The sequence below is a fragment of the Podarcis vaucheri genome, assembly GCF_965113315.1.
Source record: "Podarcis vaucheri genome assembly, chromosome: 15".
NCBI classification, from domain to species: domain Eukaryota; kingdom Metazoa; phylum Chordata; class Lepidosauria; order Squamata; family Lacertidae; genus Podarcis; species Podarcis vaucheri.
The window spans coordinates 30,446,688-30,471,921 of NC_138753.1; the positions used below are offsets into that span (position 1 = coordinate 30,446,688).

General features: G+C 46.9%; 1 protein-coding gene across 2 annotated transcripts in view; it reads left to right on the forward strand.

Annotated features, from left to right (window-relative positions):
- The first annotated feature begins 476 nt into the window (after window positions 1–476).
- DSCAML1 (DS cell adhesion molecule like 1) overlaps window positions 477–25,234 on the forward strand; it is a 162,281-nt gene continuing 137,523 nt past the window's right edge. The window contains exons 1-3 of one of the 2 annotated variants that reach the window (XM_082200202.1): window positions 477–678; window positions 10,998–11,315; window positions 14,209–14,355. In XM_082200202.1, the coding sequence (XP_082056328.1) occupies window positions 627–678; window positions 10,998–11,315; window positions 14,209–14,355 (517 nt within the window). In that variant the 5' untranslated portion in view covers window positions 477–626. The remainder of the gene's footprint in view (window positions 679–10,997; window positions 11,316–14,208; window positions 14,356–25,234) is intronic. The other variant, XM_082200201.1, reaches the window with a different exon arrangement.

The window sequence follows — 25,234 nt, forward strand, 5'->3', positions numbered from 1 at the left end:
TTGGAGCAATTCCAAGCCCTAGGTCAGCCTGTCCACAGGATAAGAGCCTTTGAGCCAGTCCGGACAGAGGCTGGGCGCCGGGATGACCTCTTGCCACTGCCCGCTGGAAGCGGAAACTGCCTAGCGTGGTAGCGCCGACTTGGTGGCTTAGGAGCGTCCAGGTGAGAAGGACTGTTGGGTTCGCCTCGGCTCGGGCTGCCCTCCTCCGGGCATTCCTCGGGGTGGTCTCCGGAAGGGCGCGGGAGAGCGGGCGGGCAAGCAGCGCGCGCCCAGCCCCGGGAAGGCACCTGCCCGCGAGCGCACCTGCCCCTGCCTGGCCGGAGGTTAGCGCTCGAGGAGAGCGAGGGAGGCGTCCCCTTCCCTCTCGCCTCCCCCCGCGGCCTGTGTGGGCGGGGATGTGGGAGCCCGCCCCGCTCCTCCCTTCCTGCGCGCTCGCTCCTCGCTGGCTCGCCGGCTGACAGTAGCAGCAGCTGGGCGCAGCGCTAGGCGGGCAGGCGAGCGAGCAGGAGGGCAGGCGAGCGCGGAGCATCCGACGACGGGGGAAGCTGGCGAGGGCCGGCCAGGGACACGGGCAGCGGCAGAGGCAGGGCGCCCGCCCGCCCGCGGCACCGGCCCCCCTGGATGGCATGTGGCTGGTCACTTCTTGCCTCCTGCTGCTCAACTCCTGGACCAGCCCAGGTAGGCGAGGGCGGAGGCGCCCCGTCGGGTCGGGAACTTTTCTAGCCGAGCCGCTCCGGAATGCCCGGCGGCTCCCCAACGCCACTTGCGCCCGGCTCCAGGGAGCTCTTCCTCCTGGTCAGCCCCTCGCACTTTCTGACTCTTTCGCGGTGGAAGCGCCCTTCGGCTTCGGGGAAGAGGGTGCTTCCTGACCTGCCAGCGACGGAGGGGGCACCCTACACTGGCGCCCCCACCCCTCCCGTCGCCGGTGCTTGGGCTAGTTCAGACTTGCACTTTGGTCTGCTTTTGACCAGTGTGTAGCTCCTCTTTCTCCAAAGGTGGTTGGTGGGCGTTGTGGAAAACGATCCTAATGTGATCCAGAACTCTAGGGTTTTTTTTGTTTTTGCACGGGGAGTTCTCAGATTTGTCAGGGATGCTATGCTGCTAGCTGTGTCCCCCCCATCTTGAGGTGGGGATGGCCTATATTTTGCTTTGCTTTGTGTGTCTCCCCCCCCACATTCCCCCAAATATATATGTGTGTGTGTAGGGCACCCCTTCTGCCAGGCTCTCCCAGAAGAAGCATCAACCCTGGGGAATGTTGGTGTTGTCTGCTTTTGGGTTTCTGTTCTGGTGAATGTGAATTTTGGGTTAGCAGGGGCTGTGCCCGGGAGCCTGGCACAGGCTGGGCAGGCAGAGAGCAAGTCTGGATCCCTGAGCTGGCAATTATTGCCATTAACTCTTTGTAGCCTCTGAAATTCATTCATCAGGGAAATTAAAAATAACGCACCCCCGCCTCTCCTCAGCCCATCTCTGCAGAAATGTATTTAATTACGTGAATGTTGAATAGATACCAAGGCAGCATCTCCCTGTGTGTTCGAGCAAGAATTCCAAGGCTTAAAGCTGCCAGCGATACTTTTAGAGCTTTGTTCTTCTGTCCCCAGTTGTCAAAGTCAACGTTGAGCCATATTCTAATCCCATAAGATAGTTCAAACCCTGATATGCCTTTAAAATAACAGCCTCCCCTCTAGGAGTGCTTTACTAAATCTAGCCCAGCAGTTGGAAAGGAATCAGATTTGGAAAAGGGGGGATATGAGCCAATTCAGTTGTCAGGGCAATGCAATTCTTTAAGAAGCAAGGTTCTGTTTGGAACTGGAAGCTGGGTTTTGGGGGTCTTCTGTACAGAAATTGGGCCCCGACTAATGAAGCCATTGTAACCAGAAGGGAATTGGATGTTGCATCGGATGAAATTACAACCCGGTTTAGTGTAATCGATCTGTGTTGCATAAAAGGATGGGCAATTTGCAGCTTCTGCCATCTGTTTGGTGCACAATCCACAAGAACAATCATGCAAGCGCTGCAATTTGGGGGGTGCCTGCCTGCCTGCCTTCCCTTTCACAGGTTCCACTGTGAGATTTTATCCTGTCATGCCTTGTGAGCAAAGCAAAGTGTCTCTCCTTCTTTTGGCTCCAATCAGACAGACTGTTAAGAGAGCAACATACAGAAATTGGGTGGTTGCTGTAGAATGAATACCTATTTGTTTGTTTTAGCACATTTTAAATGTTTTGTTTGTTTTGGGCAGAATAGTTATGTGAATGCCAGTTATTAATCATAAAGTAACTTTTTAATTAAAGCTAGGGCTAGTCTGTTTTTGCGGGTAGCATCCCCCCCCCCAGATCTCTCTGTGTTGAGGTTCTGCTTGTCTCTGTCATCCATGCCAGCATCTGATTTGCCTGCATTTGCATTTTGACTGTGCAAAAGGAAGAGGGGGGAAAACACACACAATGTGTGCTATATTCCCTTTGATTTTTTCACAGGCAAAATAATAATTGTTTGTACTAGATTGATTGATTAGTTTCATTCCCAGTGGTTTGGGAAAGTGTCTTTGGTGGTAGCAGCTGTTCAGTCTTTGAGAAGACCAAATTGAGTCTTCCTCAACAGAATCTCGCACAGCCTCATCCCCTTTTTGGAAGCCATGATTTTTTTTAAATGGACCCCTAACTGCTTCTTTGTTAGAAAGTGTTAAAATGGAGCAGTTCCAGAAAGTGAATAACAATACGATAGGTTACATTATATTAGGGTGAGAAATGATATTGCTTAATGCATGAAAAGCGTTTTGGATACTTAATATATTTGGGCATCTAAGCACAACAGTTTAATGGGCTTCTGTTGTAGAAAAGGGCTCTGTTATAACAAAAAAGCAAATAAACATTTGATCCAAGGGAACACTAAAGTTTGAGGGGGAAACCGTCAATGGGTTGGAGCCCATTTCCCAGATTTATATACAGGCGGCTAACAAGTGTATGTGGGTATCTCACTGGGCAGAGAGCTCAGTGTCACTGCTTTTACGACTTGGGAGCAGAGGAGAGGGATGTGAGCAACTCTGCTTGCTTTGCAGACATGTCCAGTGTCATGGCTGGGTATCCATGGCTTGGCGCAGGGTGGTGGTGGTGGTGGTGGGGGGATGCTTGCAATTCTGTTTCCACCCCACCTCTGCCTGCTGCATCCTATTTATGTGGAGCTTTTCTCATATTAAAATCAGGCAGCTATTTAGTTCCCATTTGCACCACTTCTGTTCCCTCCCTTGTGCCTCCCCCTCATTGTGCTTTGTTTGTCTTAGAAATTAAACATGGGATCCTCATTAAGCTGTAGAGAAAGGGCTGGTTTGACATGTTCCAGGTTCTGCTAAATAGCAGCGGCATTGGAAGCTAACGGATGGGGGCAGGGGAAGTTGCCCACCCCTGCATGACTGCTAAGCCTTGATGACCCATTGCCTGGGGTCCTCCAAACCCCAAGTTGGCTGCCAAGCAGCATACCTTTAAAATCTAGGGGGTGATGCCCCCATTATCTATCTCGGCTGGAGCTTTTGGCGCTCTTGAGAGCAAGCTGGGCACAACTTGGCTCCAGGCTTGGTGATGGAATTTAGTGACACGTAGCCATCTCTCCCCCCTCCGGTGTTAACTGCACCGGTGAGAGTGGGCAGAATTTCATATTTGTTTCGTAAGCACCCTCCATACCCTTCTCTTGTCATTATTTCCCCCCTGCTAGGCTGGCATTGGAGGGGCTGCCTGAGCCCCCCTGTCTCATTCCCAGCAGCGGAGGAGCTCTGTGAGAGAGGAAGAGCTGAGGCGTCTCTCACATTCTGTGGCTCAGATCCTCCCAACATGGCGGCCCACACGTTCTGCAATGTGCCAGGAGGTGTGATTTCTTCCCTTCTCCAAACAGCATGGACTAACCACCTGCCACTCTATACCAGAGAAGGAGGCAATTGGGAAGCCAGTTTTCCATATTAGGAAAAGCAGTTTGAAAGGCCTCTTCAATTTCAGTTCCTTGAGAAATCGGAAAGGAGCAAAAATATTTATTGTATCTGAATGGAAGTGGAAAAAAATCTGCTGGATTTCAGCTTTTTCTTCCATCTGTGTTTGTTGTTTGTATTTCCTCATCCTCAGTAAGCCTTCAATTTGTGGCAAATCATGCAAAGAGGTTTTCCCTTAAAATGTAGCTAAATATTTTTCCTTTAAAAAAATGATATGGTGGCCTTTGCCAATGTGCTGAATAGCATTGCTTGGCTGTAATGTCCCCACCAGCTCACTTTTAGCTTACCCTTGATGGAGGTGTGTGAGTGTGTGCATTTGAACCCTGTGTGCATTATCTTGAAGTGCCTGGTAGACATGGCGGTTGGGTGAGATGAACAGAACTCTGGAGAGAGGCTTCTGAAAGCTCCTGCCTTCTCTAGACTTGCAGAATAATAGAGCTGGGTCAGAGCTTCTCCCAGCAAGGGAAGTTGTGGTGGCAATTAGTAATTTGTGTATTCAAAATGGTGCAAACAGCTTATTGCCCATTGCCTAAAATGGAATGGAGCTGAGAGAAGCTGAAACAAAACTCACACTGGGTGCCAGAAATTGGTGCACTGCCCTCCTATGGCTGATCAGCCCAATTTCAAGCAGTGCATAGCCTCTCCTTGTATGTTTTATATTTTATTTTTTCAACTTGTATTTTAAAAAATTCCAGAGTCATTAACATAACAAATCTTTAAAACACAAAAACACCCACTCCACAGATTCACCACATTATCCTTGTAAATTTAATGTGGTGGTTGGTGAGTTTTCCAAGATATATATATGTGTGTGTCTGTGTTTAGCAAGGGGTGTGGGATCTTAGCATGAGACATCGGTGGCAGGGAGGGGAGATCTCATTGGGGCCATTGGGGCGAGGCATGCATTGGATGCATGACTATGCAGATAGTGTTCTGGGTGTGGCAAAGGAGATGCTTGTGCTTCTGCAATTCTGTAATTGCTTCAATTGCACCACAGTCTCTTCCCTGCTGCCGCTTGATTTCCAGTGTTTAGCTGTCTCTGTCCCAGTCAAGACTTCCAGAAGGATGCCAGCTCCTCATTCCCACACAGGGAACTGTTAACCTGGATGCTCTTGATCAGGGGTCAGCAAAGTTTTTGTGGCTTGGGCTGGTTCATGGTCCTGCAGACGCTGTGGTGGGCCGGAGTGCAGGCACACGCACAAATGCGCAAACGCTATTTCCGGCACTCCTTCCGGTGCGGAGGAGGCATGCACAGCTTCCTGCAGCCAACGGGATGCCTGCCAGTGTCACGGAAGGCGTTCCCTGCTTTGCTGCACACTGGTTTAGCGTGGCACACGGGAGATGACTGAGCGGGTGACAGGGGCCCATGGGCCGGTTTTAAACGGCCCCCATGGGCCGCTTGTGGCCCATGGGCCTTAGGTTGCCGACCCCTGCTCTTGATGGATGTAGAGTCTTCAGCACAGAGCGCTTTGACACATGCTGTCCTCTGGAGCAAGAGGCAGGGAAGTACTCTGTCAAAAAGTGCAATGCCCTCCAATATCTTAACCAAAGGGTTGAGGCAGTGGTTGGCTTGCGTGATTTTGGGTGAAATCCTTCCCTTCTCCTCACGGTTCAGATTCTGATAATGAGCCATTGGGAGTGATAGCTAAAAGGGGTAAGGGTTGAAGGCTCCCAGAGGGAGGTTGATCCCTTAGAATTGGTTGTTTGCCTTGTCATCTCGGCACTGGTGTCCCTGACACACTCACTTATTCTGACAGCTGCTAAGGTTGTTGTTTTTTTAAATTAAGAAGCAAGTTATTTAAATTCTTCCTAAGCTCTACGCTTACAGCAGATAGATTGCATCCAAGGAGAGAATAAGTCTCCTAACATAGTCCAAGGGTGGCTGGTGTAATAGCTGGTTATGTCTGAAGCCATTTAAGGGGGAAATAAGGTGGTCTTTGCCTTGCAGTGTTCAGAAGTCCAGTTTACCCCCCTTTTTTAAAAAAAAGAGGGCATAAACAAGCTATGAGGAAGCAAAGGTTGCTGGCAGCTTCTTGCACCTCTTGTCAAAAAGCTGTTTGTGGCTCATTGTTAACTTAGCTTCTAGGTGGGAATGGCAAGGCAGGTTTGGGGGTTCTCCTGCTTCTTCTTGCTCCCCTTTTCCCACTGAACATGTTGTCCAAGTCCATCTTGTGCATTAACTCCACTATTCAATCCCTTCACCATTCAGTGTGCTTTCAGAGAATGCTACTTGGGTGTGGGGGAGCAAGGCGCGAAGGAGGAGGAATTGCTGCCTGGAAAAGACAGCTTACCCTAGAGATGCTCTGCACATTTTGCTGTTGACTTGTTACCCCCTACCCATGAACAGTACCTGTGCACAGTAAAAGCCTGTGATCAGTAGGGCGGGCAACAAGGATGGAGCAGCTTTCTAAGCTCATGGTGAGGTTGAAATTTCTGTACCTGCAAACCACTGCATCCTTTGAAGTCTGATGGAGTGGACAGCTGCCCCACTTTTGCAGCCATCATTGCTGATTCCTACTCAACTCTTGGTGGCATTTGTATCTTTTACCTCTTGTTTTTGAGGATTGCAGCTCCATTTGGCAGAGACCTGCCAGGAGCCTGTGACTTAGGTGAGGCCCTATTGACTGCGGTATTCCCTGCTGAATTCATCTGACTGGTAAAATATAAAATCTCCACTAAAGGCTGCTAACTGGTGGGCTGTAAAAAAATAAAATAAAATAGCCCACTTCCCCTCACATCTCTTCAGTAGGTTTAAGCCATCGTAAATGTCTTTTGACCCTTGCAAAGAAGAGCAATGTTCTTGTCATGCAAGATCATTTTTCCTTGTGGTCTCACCTGTGGACCAAAGGCTGGGCCAGTGTAGCATCTCAGTCTATGATATTTAGAGGGTGTGGTAACATGTGGAAGGGTGAGAAGATGACTGCTTGGAAGGGCGTCAGAAACATCTCTGTGCTTTGCCCCCAAGACGTGTGCTGGATGCAGACGACTGCTTTGACAGAAAGGGACCTTCACCTTTCTTTGCCAGGTTCCTTCTAGCAGTGCAACACTTGAAGAAGTCCAGTGAGGAAGATGAGTAAATATTATGGTAGAATGATGACAAAATGAATCTCTTTCCCCGGACAAAGCCGAAGTATTAATATTTCAATACCTCTAGGTTGTAATTTCCTACAATTTAAGAAGATTGCTCTGTGAGAACTCGAAATGTGTTTTCTTCAGCGCTGGGAACACAGACTGTGCATCTTCGCTTTGGTGCTGCTTCTGTTGCCATCCCATCCTCCCTTCTGTACCAGTGCCGAAGGTTGGGTCTAAATTAATGCCTTTGATATGTAGGTTACAGCCAAGGATTGTGACCAGATGCCAGAAGTGATTTCTGTTTTAAAAATATTGCAAGGCTATTTCTATGTTTTTAATCTCTCCTGGTGATTTGGAGGCAGTTTTATGAAACATGGAATTAGGATGGTGCTCACCGTTAAATGGTAAAGGAGATTAGATGGATTTAACTCTATGCGTCTGTCTCATAACTACTACCAATCCCATAACTTCCATTTTCTATTAAAAATCCATTCCGCCCCTTTTGACCTGCAAAAGCTTTACTAGTAATTTGAATTCCTCTCCTTATTTATGAGGATTTCCTCCCCTCTTTTTCCCCACCCCCATATCTGTGCAACTAACCTTAACATGGTGAGTAGGGTGGGGGACTCACTGCAGAGAAAATGGTTATCTCCCAAGGGGTTGCTGCTCATGGGAGCACTGAATGCAGTGGTGAGAGAATGGGGGTCCTCCTACTGGACCTGAGTGGGCTTTGCTAGCAGCTGCATGAACATGGCTGCCTCCTCTAAGGGCCCCATTTTGACCCTTAAAGCCATTCTTGCAGTGAGCCCAGATTTCTGTAAGCCAGGACCAGGGCTGTGTCTGTTCTTCCCAGTTCTGTGACCCGAATACATTATGCAAATATTTGCTTGGCTGGCATAATTCTGTTTCTGGCAGGAGGTACGCAGAGCTTGTGTATTTATTTATTTGTTATGAAGATTTATATCCTGCCTTTCTATAATATATCCATAGTGGCTTATTAGCAGGGCTGAAATAGAAACACAATAGTAAAACAACAAGATGAAATGCTGTATCAAGTAACAAAGCTTCAGAGCTTTGATTGCTGAAAGTCCAGCTCTTCCCGCCTCCTCTGTTCGAGCTTATCTGCTAGAAATGCCTCTCTACTCTCTTACCAAAAATCTGCAATTCTTAGGATGCTGAATTTTATGTCTTGCACCAAATCCCACTTTTGCACAACTGGGATTCTTTTTAACAAAACAGAAATGCTGGACTAGGTTGATCGAGATTTGATCTATGAAGTGCTTATTTTGGTCTTAGGAAAGAGGGCAAACATTGTTAGCCATTGGAAGGATAATGTGTATTCACTCTACCTCTGTAAAACTCACACATGTTGGCGGGCCAAGGAAATTCTTGTAGGGGAAAAAGCAAGAGAAAAGGGGAAAAGAAAGCAAACCAGGGATGGAGTTCCCTCACTTCATGGTTGAAGCAAAGCTGTGGACACCCTGGAGTGGAGAGGGACTGCCAGACAGTGTTCACACAATAATGGACTAGATGGTTGTTTTCTGACACTCTTCTAGTTAAATTTGCTGTTATGTAGTTGTGATGACCCTGAGTTGATGGTGAGGAGAGACGCAGGAACTCAATGGGTAGCATGTCTTAGGTATCGTGGTAGCAGTAACTGGGAGCTGGCTTGTGCCTCTTCCCTATTGGCAAGGGCCTGTGGTGAGTGTGTGTTGTCTGCCTGGAGTTTCAGAGAAGGGGATCCTTGTGTTTGGGTTTTGTCCTGGGGAGGCTTGGAATGAATCTAGCAGAAGCATTGTTTGGGCCATAACGAAGTGCCTCCTGTGGGCTGGTAAATAGCGGGAAATGGTGTAGCACATCTTGTCCCCCCAAAAATCTTCTCTTGCAGCAGAGTGCCTCCCCACCCCAGCAGTTTTGTCAGGCAGATGTTTGTATCCAGAGCAAGGAGCTTATTCTGAGAGAGGGGCGGGTGTGTGAAGAGCCTTTCCATCGCCTCCTGTGGCTCCATTCAGACAGTTTTTGCTGTCTTGCAGCTCTGTTAACTGCTTCCTTGTTTCTAAGAGATGCACATTAATGTGCCTGTACTATGAAGTAATTAAAACATTCTAGATATTATTTTTCTAATGCCAGCCCAAGAAAGCTGCGTGGTATTTGGACCCATGGTATTAGAAGAGGAGACGGCTTCTGAATATTCACCATCATGATGAAAACAAAAATATTTTTTCCCATCTTGCTTAGCGTTTACGGTCTCATCCCTGCTTTGTGTTGAGATGTGAATTGCTGTGCCCAATAAGGCTTTAATAGCCTTTCCTCAAATGAGCAGTTGGGATGGAGGCATCCTCCCTGGAGGGGCTGGTGGTGGTAAAGTGGTCTGTTAAGAATATTAATAGATGAGCCATTTTTTGCCATTCGCTGCCATTTGTCTCCCTCCTGCACCCCCCCAAGCAAAAAAAAAAAAATACTGGGGAAAATTGAGGTTGTGGAAGGTCCCTTGTGACTTTGTCCAAAGCGATAGTGCTTTTTCCTTCTTTGCATGGTTGTAGGCGCAGCTGGGAAGGTGGCTGGGCTCTGAGCCCGAGGAGGAGCTGCTAATTCCCTGGCACAGATTGCTCCGTCCTCGATCTTTGTCCTTCCACCTACTTAAAAGTAGCACAGCTAAAAAAAGGAGTCAAATCTGAATGGCTTTGGGGACCTCCAGCTGATTCTCAGGAAATATCTGGCCCCATCCAAGCACATTGCAGCCTCCAGCATGTATATAGGTGTTGGTGTAGGTGGGTGTGCTTGTGGCCCTTGCAGAGAAGACAATAGTGCTTCTTTCCCCCAAGTAGGGTGCTCTTGCCCATATCTGAGATTTAGGCACACTGCCCCGTACCCCGTGAATGGCACAGTAAATGGTAGAAGTGACACCAGAGCAACTGACTAAGCCTTCCTTGTTGGGGTGGTGGTGGTATCAAGAGGCTTCCTGCTGGACACTGGAGGGCAGCACAGAGGCCTGGCAGATCTTGAAAAAGACACTGGAGGGAGATGTGGGTGTAATTGGCTGAACTGGCTTAACCTAGATCCTTATTCCTGTGCATGATATTCCTGTGCAAGAGTGGGGTGGGGAGGTCCTTGTCCCTCAACTCCTTCCATTATCTCTTCCCAAGCTACCCTCCACCTGAGCAGCTGTAGATGTTTCCCTCCTTTGATAGCTATTGTACCCTTGAGCAGTGATTCTTCTGAAAATCTTCATCAGTTTTCTCTCTCCCCTCCCCCTGGTATATGTGCTAAGTTACACATGTTCTCAACAACATGACAAATTGGATAAATGGGAAGCTCAGTTCTACCACTCATGGTTATGTGAGATTCATTAAATTGTTTGCTGAAATGTTTAGGGTTTTTTTTGTTTTTTTAATGGGTTTATTCTTTCTGTAAGAGGGCTGATGGAAAACATCACAGGGATCTGGAGTATGTACTTCATGAAGTCCTGGCTGCCCAGTCAGTTATTGAGTTTTGAACATTTGGCAGATACTTCCTCTGAAGGCATTTCAGAAGCTGCTGTCCTTGTGGTTTGAGGGATGCCTGCTGAAGCTTCTGATTCTGTGGTTCTTGTCAATAATTGGGGCTGTAAATCCTGCCCCCAGAGGGCAGACCTCCTGGCATAGCCAAACAGCCTCATTCTGATGTGGCCTTGAGGGTCTGTTTGGCACTTGTAAGCCAGGACCTTGTGAATTTGCACTGGGCTCTGAAACGGAAGTTTAGCAGGCCTCTGCTGGCCTTGCCTTTGGAGAAGGTGTCTCAGCAAGTATTCCTAGAAAAGAGCCACTGTCTCATTTCCTTGGTGCTGTGGGTGAGCTAAGGTAGTGGAAGTATCCAGTGGCAATGACTGGGCTGGCTTTTGGGATTTGCATGAGGGCGCTCCTGGCACCACTCCTCATAATGCTTGATCTCCCATTTTCTTTCCTCTCCTCTGCAGCGCATACAGAAGATGTTGGAACCAGCCTCTACTTTGTGAACGACTCCATTCAGCAGGTGACCTTCTCCAGCACTGTGGGGGTGGTAATCCCCTGTCCAGCAGCAGGGTCCCCCAGCGCCACCCTTCGCTGGTACCTCGCCACTGGGGATGACATCTATGATGTCCCACACATCCGTCACGTCCATGCCAATGGGACGCTGCAGCTCTACCCTTTCTCGCCATCTGCCTTCAATAGCTTTATCCACGACAACGACTATTTCTGTACTGCAGAGAATTCTGCGGGGAAAATCAGGAGCCCAAATATCCGGGTTAAAGCAGGTATTGGCTGACTGGCTGCTCTGGGTCTTGTCTTCAGTATGGTTGACTTCACTTGTAGCGGAGGGAGGATGGTGGCAGTCTTTGGGCCTGTGCCCAGTTACTTTTTTAGCAGAACATAGACAGCTGTGGCTGTGTTTGGTCCCAGACAATCAGGAATATTTTCTAGGAGAGGTAAATGAGTGTCTGTTGGATGATTGTCTGAATGCTGACTTTTGAATTTCAGAGAACTCTTTGTTATGCTGGCTTCTTTAGACACTTTGAATGAAACCTTTTGGTGAGGTCTGAGCTGGGCCAAACTCCTGTCACCTGTATAGGAAATGTTCCTTTGCAGCCATCCTACTTGCTTTGTGAGCTGCAGCCTAAACAGGCTGATGGCTAATTAAGCAGAGGAAAATGATGAGCAAAGTAGCAGCGCTCTTCTGGTCAATGATTGTCAGAGACTGGGTGGGCTGAGTACCCCCAGTGGTTCCATTAGGTAACCTATTAAGCATTGGACTAGCAAAGTGCATACTACCCCAGGGACCAAAGGAGCTTTCTTCCTTCATTGCCTTGCAGCAGTGTAGACTGACATTAAATATCCAGAAGTGAATTATTTACCCGAATTACAGCATTGGTTATAATATTGGGGAGGTGCAGGGCGAGAAGAATGTAAGGACAGAACTTAAGGGCACGGGTTGCACTTGGCCAGAGGAGCATTCAGAATTCTCTTTATGCATTGGTTACCTCCCTGCTTGTGGCTCACACCTGTGAGTGCTGAAGGAGCAATGTGGGAGGGAGGATACAAGTTGGACCTTTTTATGGCAGATGCTTACTTCTTCCCTAAACCAGTAAGGACTCTTTTCTGGTTGACATTTTACCTTTGTGACTCTGAAGAAATGGGACTGGTAGTTTTTCCTTCCAAATCCACAGCTGGAAATAGGCCCTCCCAGGTGTGGAGGTGGGTGGGCAGGCTATGGTTTCTGCTATGGGTACTCCCCCCCCCCCGAGTGCCCTTGTGGGCTGTTGCCGGGCCTGGGCAACACCACCTCTTTCTCCTGCAGTTGTCTGTGGTGCCCTTGGTTTAAACTGCATGTTTAGGACGACAAGCGTTGATCAGCAGTTTCTTTTTGGTGGCTTCAGCATTGTAAAGTATTACTTTATAAAAGACTGATTTGGATTCTGAATATCTTAAAGGGCCTTGTTGGGGAAATCCACCTGTTTCTGAATGCCAAATATCAATTTGCATTCTAACACATATTTCCCAATGGGAAGGGAAGGGTTGAATCATTGAACCCTTAACTCCTCTAACATTTGTTACCAGTTACATCTTCTGGCTAACTTGAGGGTCAAATATCCCTCTTTCCCTGTGGCGTATTATACAATTACGTGAGGTATGAAGAGAAAAGCTTTTCTCTCTTTCTCATATAGTACTGGAACCTGAGGGGATCCATTGAAGCTGAACAGAGGACAAGGCACAAGAGGAACCACTTCTTCACACAATGCGTTGTTAAAACTATGGTTTTTGCTGCCACAAGCTGTAGAGATGGCCACCAACTTTGGAACACATAAGTCTTCAAAAGGAGATTAGATATATTTGTACAGCATAAATCTCTCAAGTAACGGTATCTATATGCTACCTGCAGTATTGGAAGCCGTGTGCTCTGAATGCCAGTTTCTGGGGCACAGCATCAGCAGGAGGCTGTGACGTTTATGACCTCCTTGTAGCCTTTATTTCACCTGGGTCAAAGACCCAGTTTGGCACCCCCCCCATGCACATTTGTGCAAACACATACACACAGGCTGGGAGCCTCAATGGTGACCCTCTGGAGGCTTCACCTGGGGCAAAACCCCCATCTAGCCCCCTCCTCCCAGGTACATCTCTGCTTTGGAGCATTTTCTGGCTGTAGTGAGAAGCAGGATGCTGGACTAGATAGGCCCCCTTTGGTCTGATCCAGCTTCTGCCGGACACTTCTTATGTTTTTCATACATTGTATGTAGGCTGCCTTTGAAGGTTGTCTAGAAACTTCAGAATACAGCTGCAAGATTGCCCACGAGCTGTAGTAGGAACAGGTCTCACACTAGTGCTTCACTGGCTCTCAGCCTGTTTCTGGACCCTATTCAGAGTGTTGTTTTCCACCTTTAAAACCTCTTGATAACTTGGGACCAGGATCCCTGAAGGATCAACTGTTTCCCCATGTACCAGTCTGCACACCAAGGACTTTGCAGGAGGCCTTTTTCTGGTGGTCCTGCTGAGTGAGGTGCAGCAGGTGGTTCCTGAGGAAAGGAGACAGCAGCACAGAGAGTCTTGCCTTCACTTTACTTTGTTATCGTTTTGGCTCCTGGTCTTATTTCCCCAGGCCTTTTAATCTCTTCTAGATTCAAATTGTTTTTTTTTTTATCCCCCCCGTTGTCTTATGCTGATTTAATATGTTTTGTGGCTGATAGTTATTATTTTATGTGTTTTGAATTTTTACTCCTGTTGCAACTTGGCTGTAGGGCATTATATACTTAAAATAAATTTTAACTGCTGGTGTTCGTTCTTCGACCAGCTTTCAGCATATGACAGGATAATTTATTTTCTGCACTGTGATACTTTGTGCCTTTGTTTTACTGAGGTTCTTGTTTGTTTTACTGGGTTTATTGTGTGTTAGGCTAGGTGGCGGTTTGTTGGCTCTGGAAAAACAGCTGGTAATACATCCTGCCCCAATGCACAATGCAGGCCAAAGTCTCTGGGCGCTTCTTGGAGGAGTGCTCCCAATTGAAAGCCACGTGCGAACCTGGTGTCATGTGTGCTGTAGGATGGATGACTGTGCAGGGTTGTGAACAAAGGGGATGAAATTCTGCTTGAAGTGCAGCAATGGCTTCTGGTTTCCACTCTGTCCCAATCACCACCTCCCTGTTTCTTTCTCCCCAGTTTTCAGGGAACCTTACACAGTCCGGGTGGAGGATCAAAGGTCAATGCGTGGAAACGTGGCTGTTTTCAAGTGCCTCATCCCTTCTTCGGTGCAAGAATATGTCAGTGTTGTGTCCTGGGAGAAAGACACGGTTTCTATCATCCCAGGTAAGACAGGAGGCATTGCTGCCCCTCACCCCCTGGTCCTGCTGCTTCCTTTCTTCTATCACATGATATCTGTTGTCATTCTATCTCTAGTGATCCCTGGCCAAGGGGCACAATGGATGCTGGCCAAGTCCCAATGCCAATGGGGCCACAAGAGTGCCCCCCCCATGTTTTTTAGGAACAGGGCCCCAGGGTGGATTCCCTCCTTCCCAGAGCTGGGCTGCCTCTGCATTTAGTCAGCTCTGTAAGGCCCCTTAGAGCTTGGATCTGGGGGCTATGGTGGTGGACTAGCTGGTGCCACGCTCATGCAGAGAGATGAGGGGAATGTGAGGAGGTGATAGTCTTGCTCAGACCACCAAGAAGAGACTGGCTGCTTATCCAGGCCAGCATTCTGTTCTCAGAGTAGACAACCAGATGCCTCTGGGAGGAGGCCTGCAGGCAGGACCCAAATGCAGCAGCTTGAGCTCCTCTCCCTGCCTGAGCTTCCCAGCAACTGGTCTTATTATACTGAGACATGCATTGGCTGATGCCTTCCTCCCTTCAAGATAGTGCCCTTAAGCCAAACAGGAGCCACACAGAACCAAAGATTGTGTTTAGCCTGGAAGTGCCTTAGAATGAAATCCATCAAATGGTTGGGGATGTTACTTTGAATTGTTCTTGGAAGTAAACACTCAAATCAAAGAATCTGACTTGTGTCTTGCAAGACTTTAATTGGTCTTTAAAGGCTATCTGGAGAGAACATTTGACCAGCCCGCCTCAAAGCCCTACTTCTGCAGAGACTGCCAGGGTTTGGGCAGACCCAGAAGAAGGAGGGGGGGGTGCACCAAGGATTGCGAAGGGAGATCCTCCTCCCCCTCTTTGACCTTTTCAGTGCACACTCTGTATTATTAGAAGGAAAAGAAAACTGATTTTATAAATTGCTCATTGATTTGAGAGCAGTGCTTGCCTGAGGCAGCGTCTGCTTTGGTCTGTTGGATAATTCTCCTGCGCAGCTTCTGTGTTGGCTCCCGAAAGCTGGGATGAGCTTTCTGGGGAGCACACACCATGTGGTGATATGCTGTTATTTTGGTTGCATTTCTGGAGTTGAGGTTCCATATTAGAAGACTAACCCAATCAGAGAACAGGCATAGAAACTGTGCCCTGATTTCCAGAGGGCAGAACATGTAATGACTGCAAAAACTAACTGGGAGAGAGAGAAACTATTGATTTGTTCTCATGGAAGAACCACCTAGCCATAGTTCAAAGCCTTAGAAATGCAGTGAGATTCACCAGCAAGTTCTCATCTTATACCTTGTGTTGCATCTTCCCTTTGAGAAGGCTGCCATTTGAGTAGAGGGACTTAAGGACAGTGGGTAGGAGAGGGTAGCTGAAATGCTCTTCTCTGTTGCTGTGTTTCATGACTGCTTTGTGTCCATTTGTTCCCTTATTATATAAGGACTGTTCTTTCTGGATGATGTAGCTACAGACATTGAGGTGCTATCTGATGCTGCCTCTAAGTTTCTTTAGTGTGAAACCATCTTGTGAAGCTGCTTTCTCAACTCTCCTGCTAGATCTTCCTGAGCTGAAGTGGTTAAGGCTGCTGTTGTGAGCCTTGAGTACTGGTGACTCAGAGGAGCCTGAAGGACCTGGGGGAATGGGCTGCTGCACCCTAGCAGACCTGAGACTATGATAGGGCCATACAGGCTATCCAGAGAGCCCTGCCTTTGTAAGCCAGTAGTGTTTGGCCAACCCTGCAAAGACTTGGCAAGGGCTTTGCCCCAAGGCCTGTTCATTGCTGCTGGATGTTTGTCCTTGCAAGGGTCAAGAAATGCCTCTGGTCTCAAAGCTGCCTTGCAGAAGCCTACGGTGGAAGCTGAGAGTATTGGATGTGATGCCCGAGACCTCAACACTTTTTTGTTGTTGGAGACCTAAACTGTGGGTGTTTCCATGGGCAGGCAGTGTACTCAGGTTTTTCCTGTTCTTGGGGAGTGAACAGGCCTCCTTGCAGAGAGAGAAGCCTGTTTTCTTTCCTCTGCTCAGTAAACTTGAGCAGTTGCTAGCAATCTCCTTATCCCTGGGTGGGCTGTGCTTCTCACAGTGGTTGGGGTCCTCAATGTTCCAAGCAGCAGTGGGATTGCAAGAGGGGCTTGTGGTAGAAGGGGTGACATCATACTGTAGTGTCTGCTATTGGGTTGCTCTGAAACCTCTTTGGAAGCAGAAACATACAGTGGCTGCTCCCCTATGTATGTTTGCATTTTTCTGCATGAGAAACACCTAATTCAGGTTTATTTGAATGCTGTCTTTCCAATCCCTTACTCCTTCTTAAGACTTTTACAAGATGCAGGAGTAGTGGACTTCACCACCACACAAACACACACACACACACACACACACACACACTCATCCCCATCCTTGTGTTTACCATCTAACTCGATGTAGAATTATGGAGAATTTGAAAGTTTGCACACAATTTTGTGACATTTTGTTTGGCCAAATAAAGGTATTGCCCTAATGTGTCTATTTGAAGATAAAACCACTCATATCCAGTAAGACCTGTAAACAGTTGGAGCAGTTAGTATGAAGTTTCCAGAACATGGAGTGTGAATGTACTCATTCCATGATAATATGCATTCATTGCTAGGTGCAGACACATTTTGGGGAAGCTGTACCCAAGACATTGTCTCCATGCCATCCTTGTTCCACACTATTAGCTGTCTTAAGCGCATTCTGCAGGATTGGTTTTAATCCATTTTGTGTTGAGAGCATTTGATGCACACTACTATGTAAACTCGGCCACACAATACAAATAGTAATTCCTGTTTTTAGCAACTTTATTACGTGAATGTATGCACAATTGCAAAGCCCTATGTATAAGACGGCTCTGTGAAAAAAAGAGCCTCGTGCATTCCTACATGTGTACATAGGCATGATCTAGTTTGGTTGTTTGGGATTCGTTTCTGTTCTTGTGGCCAAAAGAAGTAGACTCGGTTGTTGCAGGAGGTTCAAATAAGTGTGCATTTGGTTCTTGCCTAATTACTTGTAGCTGGAGAAGACTATGTGAGTCCAGGAGGTGATTAATGCCTCCTTGTAAATAGCAGTCACTTCAGCCTTGAAGGAGGAAGTTGTTTGGTCTCTCCTTAAAAAACCCTCTCTGGACCCGGAAGACTGCAATGTTTATCACCTACTCACAAATATCCACTTTTGGGCAAAGGGCTTGAGTGGGTAGTAGAAGGCTTACTTGTATGCTGCTTGGATCACTTTTCGTTCCTAGTGGTTTACCAAACTTCTTAATGTATACAATGGATTACCTACACATCCATTTCAGTTTCGTTTCAGGATTGACGTCAATGCCAAAACCCTGATGGATGATCTTTGTAAGGAGAGAAACAGGGAAAGTGTGACCTTGTGAATTCTCCATGATATATCAACACCTTTTGATACCATGTGGAAGGCATGGTGATACAGTGTTTCTGCTCCTACCTGCACTGTAGGTTCTATAAATTAGTGATGGAGGATTCCTGCTTGAAACCATGACCCTTGTATCATGAGGGTTCTGCAGGGATCCACCTTATCCTACACACTCCTCAACATCTGTGTGAAGCCTCTGTGCTTCAAGTATTTGGAATGCAGAGCTTTCAGTATGTTGATGGCCCTCAACTCTGTTCCTTCTTGTTGGGTGAAGGCTATGAATATACCAAACCAGTGCCTAGGTACAGTAGTGAGCTGGATGAGGGGTAAGAAACTGAAGCCGGGATCTTTTGATAAAGGGCAGTATATAAATCAATTAAATAATCATCATAAGCTGGATGCTGATATGATAGAGGCACTGTGAATAGTTGGTTCTCAGGCTAGGGAGATCCATGGTTGCCTTCTTTTGAACAAAGTTACATTGGCCATGAAAAAACAAGTGCACAGTTTGAGGGTACCCATAGAATCAATGTTGTCATCACTAGAGACCTAGGTGGCCTTGGTGACACGGAGTGCTTTGGTTAGTCCACTAACTGTGAACACATCTGATCCATGCTCTGGAAACCTTCTGGAAGGATCACTGCAATTTGTTATATGGGGCTGCCATTGAAGATGACACAGCAGCTTCAACTGTTGCAGAATGTGGCTGAATGCAGAAGGTGGTACTATCTGACTTATATACATTACATTAATTTGAAAGAAGCTCCCTGGCTTCCTTTTAGCTTCCGAGCCTAATTCAAGGTGGTGTGCTTACTATTAAGGTCCTAAATGGCTTTCAATGCAAAGACGCGAAGCAGTGGTTCTTCCCCTATCAGCCTGTCTGTGTCTTGGGAACTTCCGCCAAAGCTCTCTTTTAGGGACCTCCTTGCTCTGAGATCCGGAATGCAGCAACAAAAGAAAAGGCCTTTCTTGCAGTGGGTTCCCAGCTGCAGAACATCCTCTCTAGAGAGGCTCACCTGGCACCAACATTGCTATCTTTTCAGTGTCAGTCAAAAATGTTTATTTCTCCCTGGGCATTTTAATCGGCTGTGAATTAATTTTATGGATTGTATTTATTGCTTTATGGTTGTACTGTTATATTTATTGATTGCACATTGCCCTTGTACATTCAATCAAAAAGAATGAAGGGCAGTATAAATACGTTAAAACAAATAAATGCTTGGCTCTGTTCCCAGGAACTTGTGTGATGAAACAGTGTCTAGGGCAACCTGGGACTGACAATGAGGGCCTCCAGAGGTTGTTGGACTCCAACTCCCTGGCCAACAGGGCCAATGGTCAGGGGTGGTGGGAGTTGTAGTCCAGCAACACCTACTATAGAGACTCCTGGTGGCCCAGGCTGTCCCTGGCCACTATGAAGACTGGTTCTTGCCTCTGGGTTTCTTGGTTGCACCTGCTCAAGTTTCCTTGGGTCACCTTTGGGCCTCTGTAAGGTTTTTGTAAGGAACCTATCACGGCATGAATGGAAACTAGAACAAACCTGCCAAATAGTGAATCATGCACCAGGTGTGATGTTCAGGTGTGGGTGGGAAGCAGGCTGTCTGTCAGAAGAGGAGCCCTTTGTCTTTCAAGGCAGTACATGGTCTGTTTTAGTGAAGTTCAGTGGCCAAGTTCAGCTTTCCATTCCAAGTTCAGCTTTGGAATGTGATTTGCTGTGAGACAATGTGCTTCCCCAGTTGCCTCTGCAGGGAGTGTGGGTGGCTGTTCTTCTTTAGCTCCCCAGAAGTATGTATATTGTGGAGAACCCACTGAGGACCTGTCTTTAATAGCCCATCATTGCACAGTGGCAGCTGCCTGCTTTGCATTGGTTCCAGGCTGCTGCAGCTGCAACGGTCTCTCCCCCACCCCAGCATTTGTTAAATTGCTGGCTGCATTATTTGGTTAACTTGGTAACATTGAAATTTACCCTGAAATCAAATATAAATTCTCTTATAGAAGGTTATCCTATACATAAATCACCATTAGCCTGCCTCGTTTTTGTTTAATGCCTGCCTAACTGTGCTGCTGTCTAAAAATGTGTGTTTAGTCAAGTCAAGGGTTGCAGAGAAATTATAGGTTTTTCAAAAAGCCATTTGCTTTGTAGGTCCTCACATCAAAATCAATCTTGCCGTTAGTTCTCCCTCCCCCTACAAATATAAGGTCCCACTTCCTCAGTTCTGGCATTTAATGAAGGGTCATGTTAATTCTGAATTAAGCCAGTGGCACTTACAGAATGGTGGGCCTTTGGTGAGGCTGTCCTGCGCTTTAAGGTTATGGTATTGAACTTTGTGGCTGGCTATGGATCTTGATCTGTTGTGGTTTAAAAATCCGTTATTTATATTAGGGTCAGCTCTCCACCTTGAGTGGGATGTATTCAACTGATTTTTTTTTTCCTGTTTCAGAAGCCCCAAGGGAATGAGGTTCCGTTTTTGTGAAATATGCCACCTTCAGCTTGCAAAAAAGGGGCATTTTTTGAGCTGAGGCTCTGTCCTTTTGCCAGGCAGTGCTTTGGCTAAGTGTGGTTGAGTCAGGAGGTTCCTGATCCCCAGTTTTGAAAGGGAAGGCTGTGGATCTTTCATTGTCGTGGGCCTCAATATGCCCAGATGTCAGTGGACAGCTTGAAAAATACACTCTTTGTTCCAACCCCCTGTGAGAATGTCAGGATTGGGCTTGCTTTGGTACTGAAGGTCAGGAGCGTGAAGTTTAGCCGCATGCTGGATTGTGCTCTCTGCCACCATTGATCACCAATTTGAGGACATCACAGGGCAATGAGTTTGCAAAGGAGAAGAGCCTGCACACTGTTTCCCTCCATCGCTGCCATGAGAATGGTTAGGTAGAAAGCTTAGAATAATGAAATAAGTAAATGGTCCGTCACTGACTTGTTATGAACAGAGAGCAGGTTGTTTGGGCCTGGAACAACAATGCGCTTTGGAGTCAGATATGGATAAAAGGTCAATTGTGTGAATCTGAAAACTTCTTCATGTGAGGAAAGCAGAATAAAAGCCTCAGTGAAAGTAAGGAGCTTTTATTGGAAATTGGTTGAGGTGGGCTTTTCCAGAATCCTTGCTCAGACATGGTTGGAGCATTTGACCTGTCAGAGCTTTTTTCTCCTTCTTGTACCCCAGTGTGGAGTTTCCCCCTCCCTCCCTCTGCTCTTTTAATTATAAACCTCACTATAATAAATAGTATAGGAGTGCCTGTCTGCTCTCCTCCTATGAGGTGAAAGATTGATCCAGTTAATTTGGCTCATCTTCGTGTGTTTGGTGGAGGGGTAAGGTTAACCCATAATTTCACAAAGAAAAATCCTTTTTCTGCATGAGCTCTTCTTGCACTCTTTTTTCTGTCTCTGCCATGTGCTAACATTTAGTCTTTAATAATCTGGAAGCAAATGAAATTGTATATTTTAAAAAAATCATTTTATTTTCTCTGCAAATATAATGAGTGCCTGGAGACTCAGCGTGAGGCTACCCAAAATTAAAGCTACCAGGAATATTTATGGTTGTTGCGCTCCCATTCATATTCAGCTGCCTGCGCTGAGCCTTTGCATCGCGGCTTGGCTGCCAGCCCCAGCCAGGTGGTGTCAACAGGCCCCCAAACAATGCCTACGCACAGCCTAGCGGGCAGAGCTGAAAGCTGATCCAAGGCACGGCCTCGCCTGGGCACAGATAATTCCGCTTTGTCCTTCCTCAATGAGCATTCTCTTTAGAGGGCAGTGATCTCCTGCTACCACAAAAGGCTGGGGTGCTGACACCACAATGGGGGCTGAAAGATGATTCTTGTTTGCATGTCTTCAGGGAGGGGGCAGGCAGCAATCTGTGGCAGAACATTTCCAGCTGCTGGCTTTATAACTCTTTGCCTGCCTGCCTGCCTGCCTGCCTGCCTGCCGAACAGGACTAGTTGGGCTTAATGAAATCATTTTCTGTGGCGAGCTGCTGCCTGAGGTTTGCAGTGTCAGGATGAGGAGCAGCAAATTTGCATGCCTTCCCAGGTTGCTCCCAAGAGTGCTTGTGATGTTTTGCATTTGCAAGAGAGGAGAGCAAGTGAGAACGGGCACCAGCCTTTTCATGCAGGAGAAGGCCATCAAGGGCTTCTAGCCATGATAATTCTGTTTTACCTCCACTGCCATTGCAGGGAATTGCAAGTATGGAGAATGCCATTTGTGTACTCAGGTCCCCATAGGAATCTCATTGTCCACCCTGAAAACAGGATACTGGACTACATAGGCCTTAGTCTGATCCAGCTGCATAGCTTGTCTTAAGTTATTAAGTTCAGTGTGATGCAGGCGTGGAGGTGGGCCTGGGTGAAGGAGGAGGAAACACCAACGAAGGTGTTTCCTCCTCTAGCTGTTGGGGATCCTGAGGTTTCAACTGCAGATTTTTGCTGCCCAGAGAGCTTTGGTTATGGTGTGGACAGAAATGCGATAAATATGTAAATTAACATTCTTAGGCAGTTTACAAAGGCTGTGTTGAAGGCAACTGCAGCTTCCTCTTGGGAGCTGCTAGCTGAAAGCAGGTGCATTGGAAAATGTAAACAGCTGAGAAAGTGAAAACGGCTTCCAGCCTCACTTGCCAGCAGCAGGTAAACTTGCCCACCCATCTCTGGGTGTCTTGCACAAGCAAGGAACCTATATTCATTGCTTGCTAGGTGTGGGAAAGTTTGCACATAAAGGCTTCCTTCTAGAATGTTCTCTTTGGTGACATTGGCACTAGTGGTGTCCCATTTCCACCTGGACAAACAGTGGTTGCCAATTGCAGCTGTCCTAGTGAGCATTTGCTGCAGGTTTGCCTGGCTTTTCTCCTCTGCCTCTTCACAAAGCGACTGTTGTGCTCTGGTGTAAAAGGGAGAGACCTCTGCAGGGAACAATACATGTGACTCTTTCCCAAAAACTTACAATATAACCATATTGCTTTTGAGAAGACATCAGATAGACTCCCTCCTGTGACTCAAGTATCACCATCAAGATCATCACATTATCCTTGACCATTGGCCATTTACATCTGAAGAGCCACAGGTTTCCCAGGCCTGGTCTAGGCCAAAGCTTATTCGCTTGGAGAAGAGGAAAGATCCTACCCAATAATGACTGGAAGCAGTTTTGGAGTGCCAGGACTTAAGCCTCATGGAGAGCATGTCTATGGAATCAGAGACCTGTAGGATGCAGGACACAGCATGTCCTGCAAGGTGACCCAGACTAGTCTCCCTTCCTAGTTTTTGCTAGGATCTTCTGTGAGCTGGCCCAGGTTACTCTGCAGAAGGGACTTGTTTCAAATGTTTGCCACGAGCATGCAAGCTGCACTTTTTGAATGAGGTCAGTCTTTTGGAAGACTGGAGGCAACCTGCAGCTTTTGATTTAGCTTCCCTTCCCGCCAAACCTTGCAAGTCTTGACATGTATGTTAAAAAAAGCTCTTCTGGTCCTTGGTGTAAGAGCGTGGTGAATGTGATGTGCAATGTGAATGATCTGCTCCCTTTGTTTGAATATATTCAGCACATCTCTTTGGGAATTCCTGCTTGTGTTTGATGCATTAAAGGAATCTCTTTGGGGGTCTTGCATGGGAGCTGTTTCCGTACCAGGTAAATATTCCCTGGTATTGCGCTGATTGGTTGATTCGTCACTCCACCTGCTTCCTGCAAAACCCACCCCTCCTGAGGCATCTTGCCTCCTGCCAAGTTCCCTCCCAGCCCCCTGAGAAATTGTGCTCAGGCCAGTTACGGCAGCGGGAAGGAGCTGAAGGTGTTGTCGTCGTTCTCACCAAATGGGGTGAGATTCTGTCTGAAATAATCCCATCCTTCCCCGGAGTCTTGGTGTGAATTTTATCTAATCACCATGGCAACAGATAAAAAAAGGTGTGAGCACCACATCTCCCTCTCTCTCTGCTGTGATAATTCAGATTTAGATATTCAGATAAGATGGAAGATGGAGATTTCAAATGGAAGAGGAACAACAGAATGTTGACTGCTGTTCTGGGCCCTGGTGTGTGATGATCCTGCCCTTTTGGAGGATGGGATGCACACATACTTCCTGCTGGTGTGTTTGAAATATAATTAATTTGTCAAATGTGCCCTGATAATCCAGTTTCATTTTTGATGCAAACATGAAATGTAACCTAAAATAAAATGCATGTTAGCATTCTCGGGGAGGGATTGCTTACTACTTCTGGATGCTAGACAGCAGCCAACCTTTCTTGAAAGGTCTGGAAGGGTTTAAGACAGGGGTCTGCAACCCGCGGCTCCAGAGCCGCATGTGGCTCTTTTACACCTTTGCTGCGGCTCCGGGGCGGATACTAGCGAGGGGAGGAGGCACATTGTGCGCCCCGACACTCCCCACTGTGGCGGGCACTGTACTGGCTGTGACGTCGCATGGGGGCGGTGCGTAACTTCCGCCCCGCTACATTGTAAGGGGCATGTACGCTGGTCACTGTTTTGAAGGGGAGTGAAGAACACACACACACAAAAAGGTAACTTGTTAATTTAACGTTTATTTCTATGAGGAGTAGTAATTCTGAGGGGTCAAACAAAGAAATAATAAAAAAGTGACAAAAAAGTTATTTTTATAATGACGAGTTTTGCGGCTCCCAGTTTTTTTCCCTTCGGAAACGGGTCCAAGTGGCTCTTTTTGTCTTAAAGGTTGCAGACCCCTGGTTTAAGAGAACCTGTTTGGAGCAGGTGTTATGAAGTAAGAGGTGGTTGTTGCTGGCCAGTATCTTCTGCTCCTTCCTGCCGGCTAATCCATCTTGCTCCTTTTCCTTGGCCACCCATTCATGTCCTTTGTAGAGAGAGCCGTCCCCTATTAGTACTTCCTGCTCCCAGAGTTTTAATTGGCAATTAACTCCTGTTAGCTTTCCTATGGCAGGGCCAGGCAATACAAGTCCACTCCACGTGTAAAGGGCTCCTTTTGCTTCTGGGATTTCTGTATTTATTCGTTTTAATGTTGATTCTCACTCTGGGCTCAACATGGTTCCCTGCAGATGCTGCTATGTTGGCTATCACTGGTTTGGTGGTTAGAATGTTGGGCGTTAACCATGGAGGCCTGGCTCAAATCTTTGCTTGTCTACAAAGCTTACTGAGATACTCTGCTCTCTGCAAGGTTGTTGTGAGGAGAAAAGGGGAAGCGTGTTTGCTGCCATAAGCTGCTTGGTGGAAGTATGAAATAAGGAATAAAATGAATGTCTGGTAACAGTACATTGTTAGAACAGTGGCTTATTTTCCTGCATTTAAATAAAAGAAGAAGTAATGCAGTACATATTTATATTCACAAAAGAATCATACATATTCATGACTGCAATGAAACAAAAGAAGTATAGGGTTGAATAGTATCCTGATGCTTGTTAACCCAAAACATCACAACTGAAACCCGTCTTTTACAAATACGTTTGAAAGCTGTTTGTTACTCATTCTTCTGTAGTATATTAATTTAGATAGTATTGCTGTATTTCAAGTTATTTTAATACCAGTACAAAACCC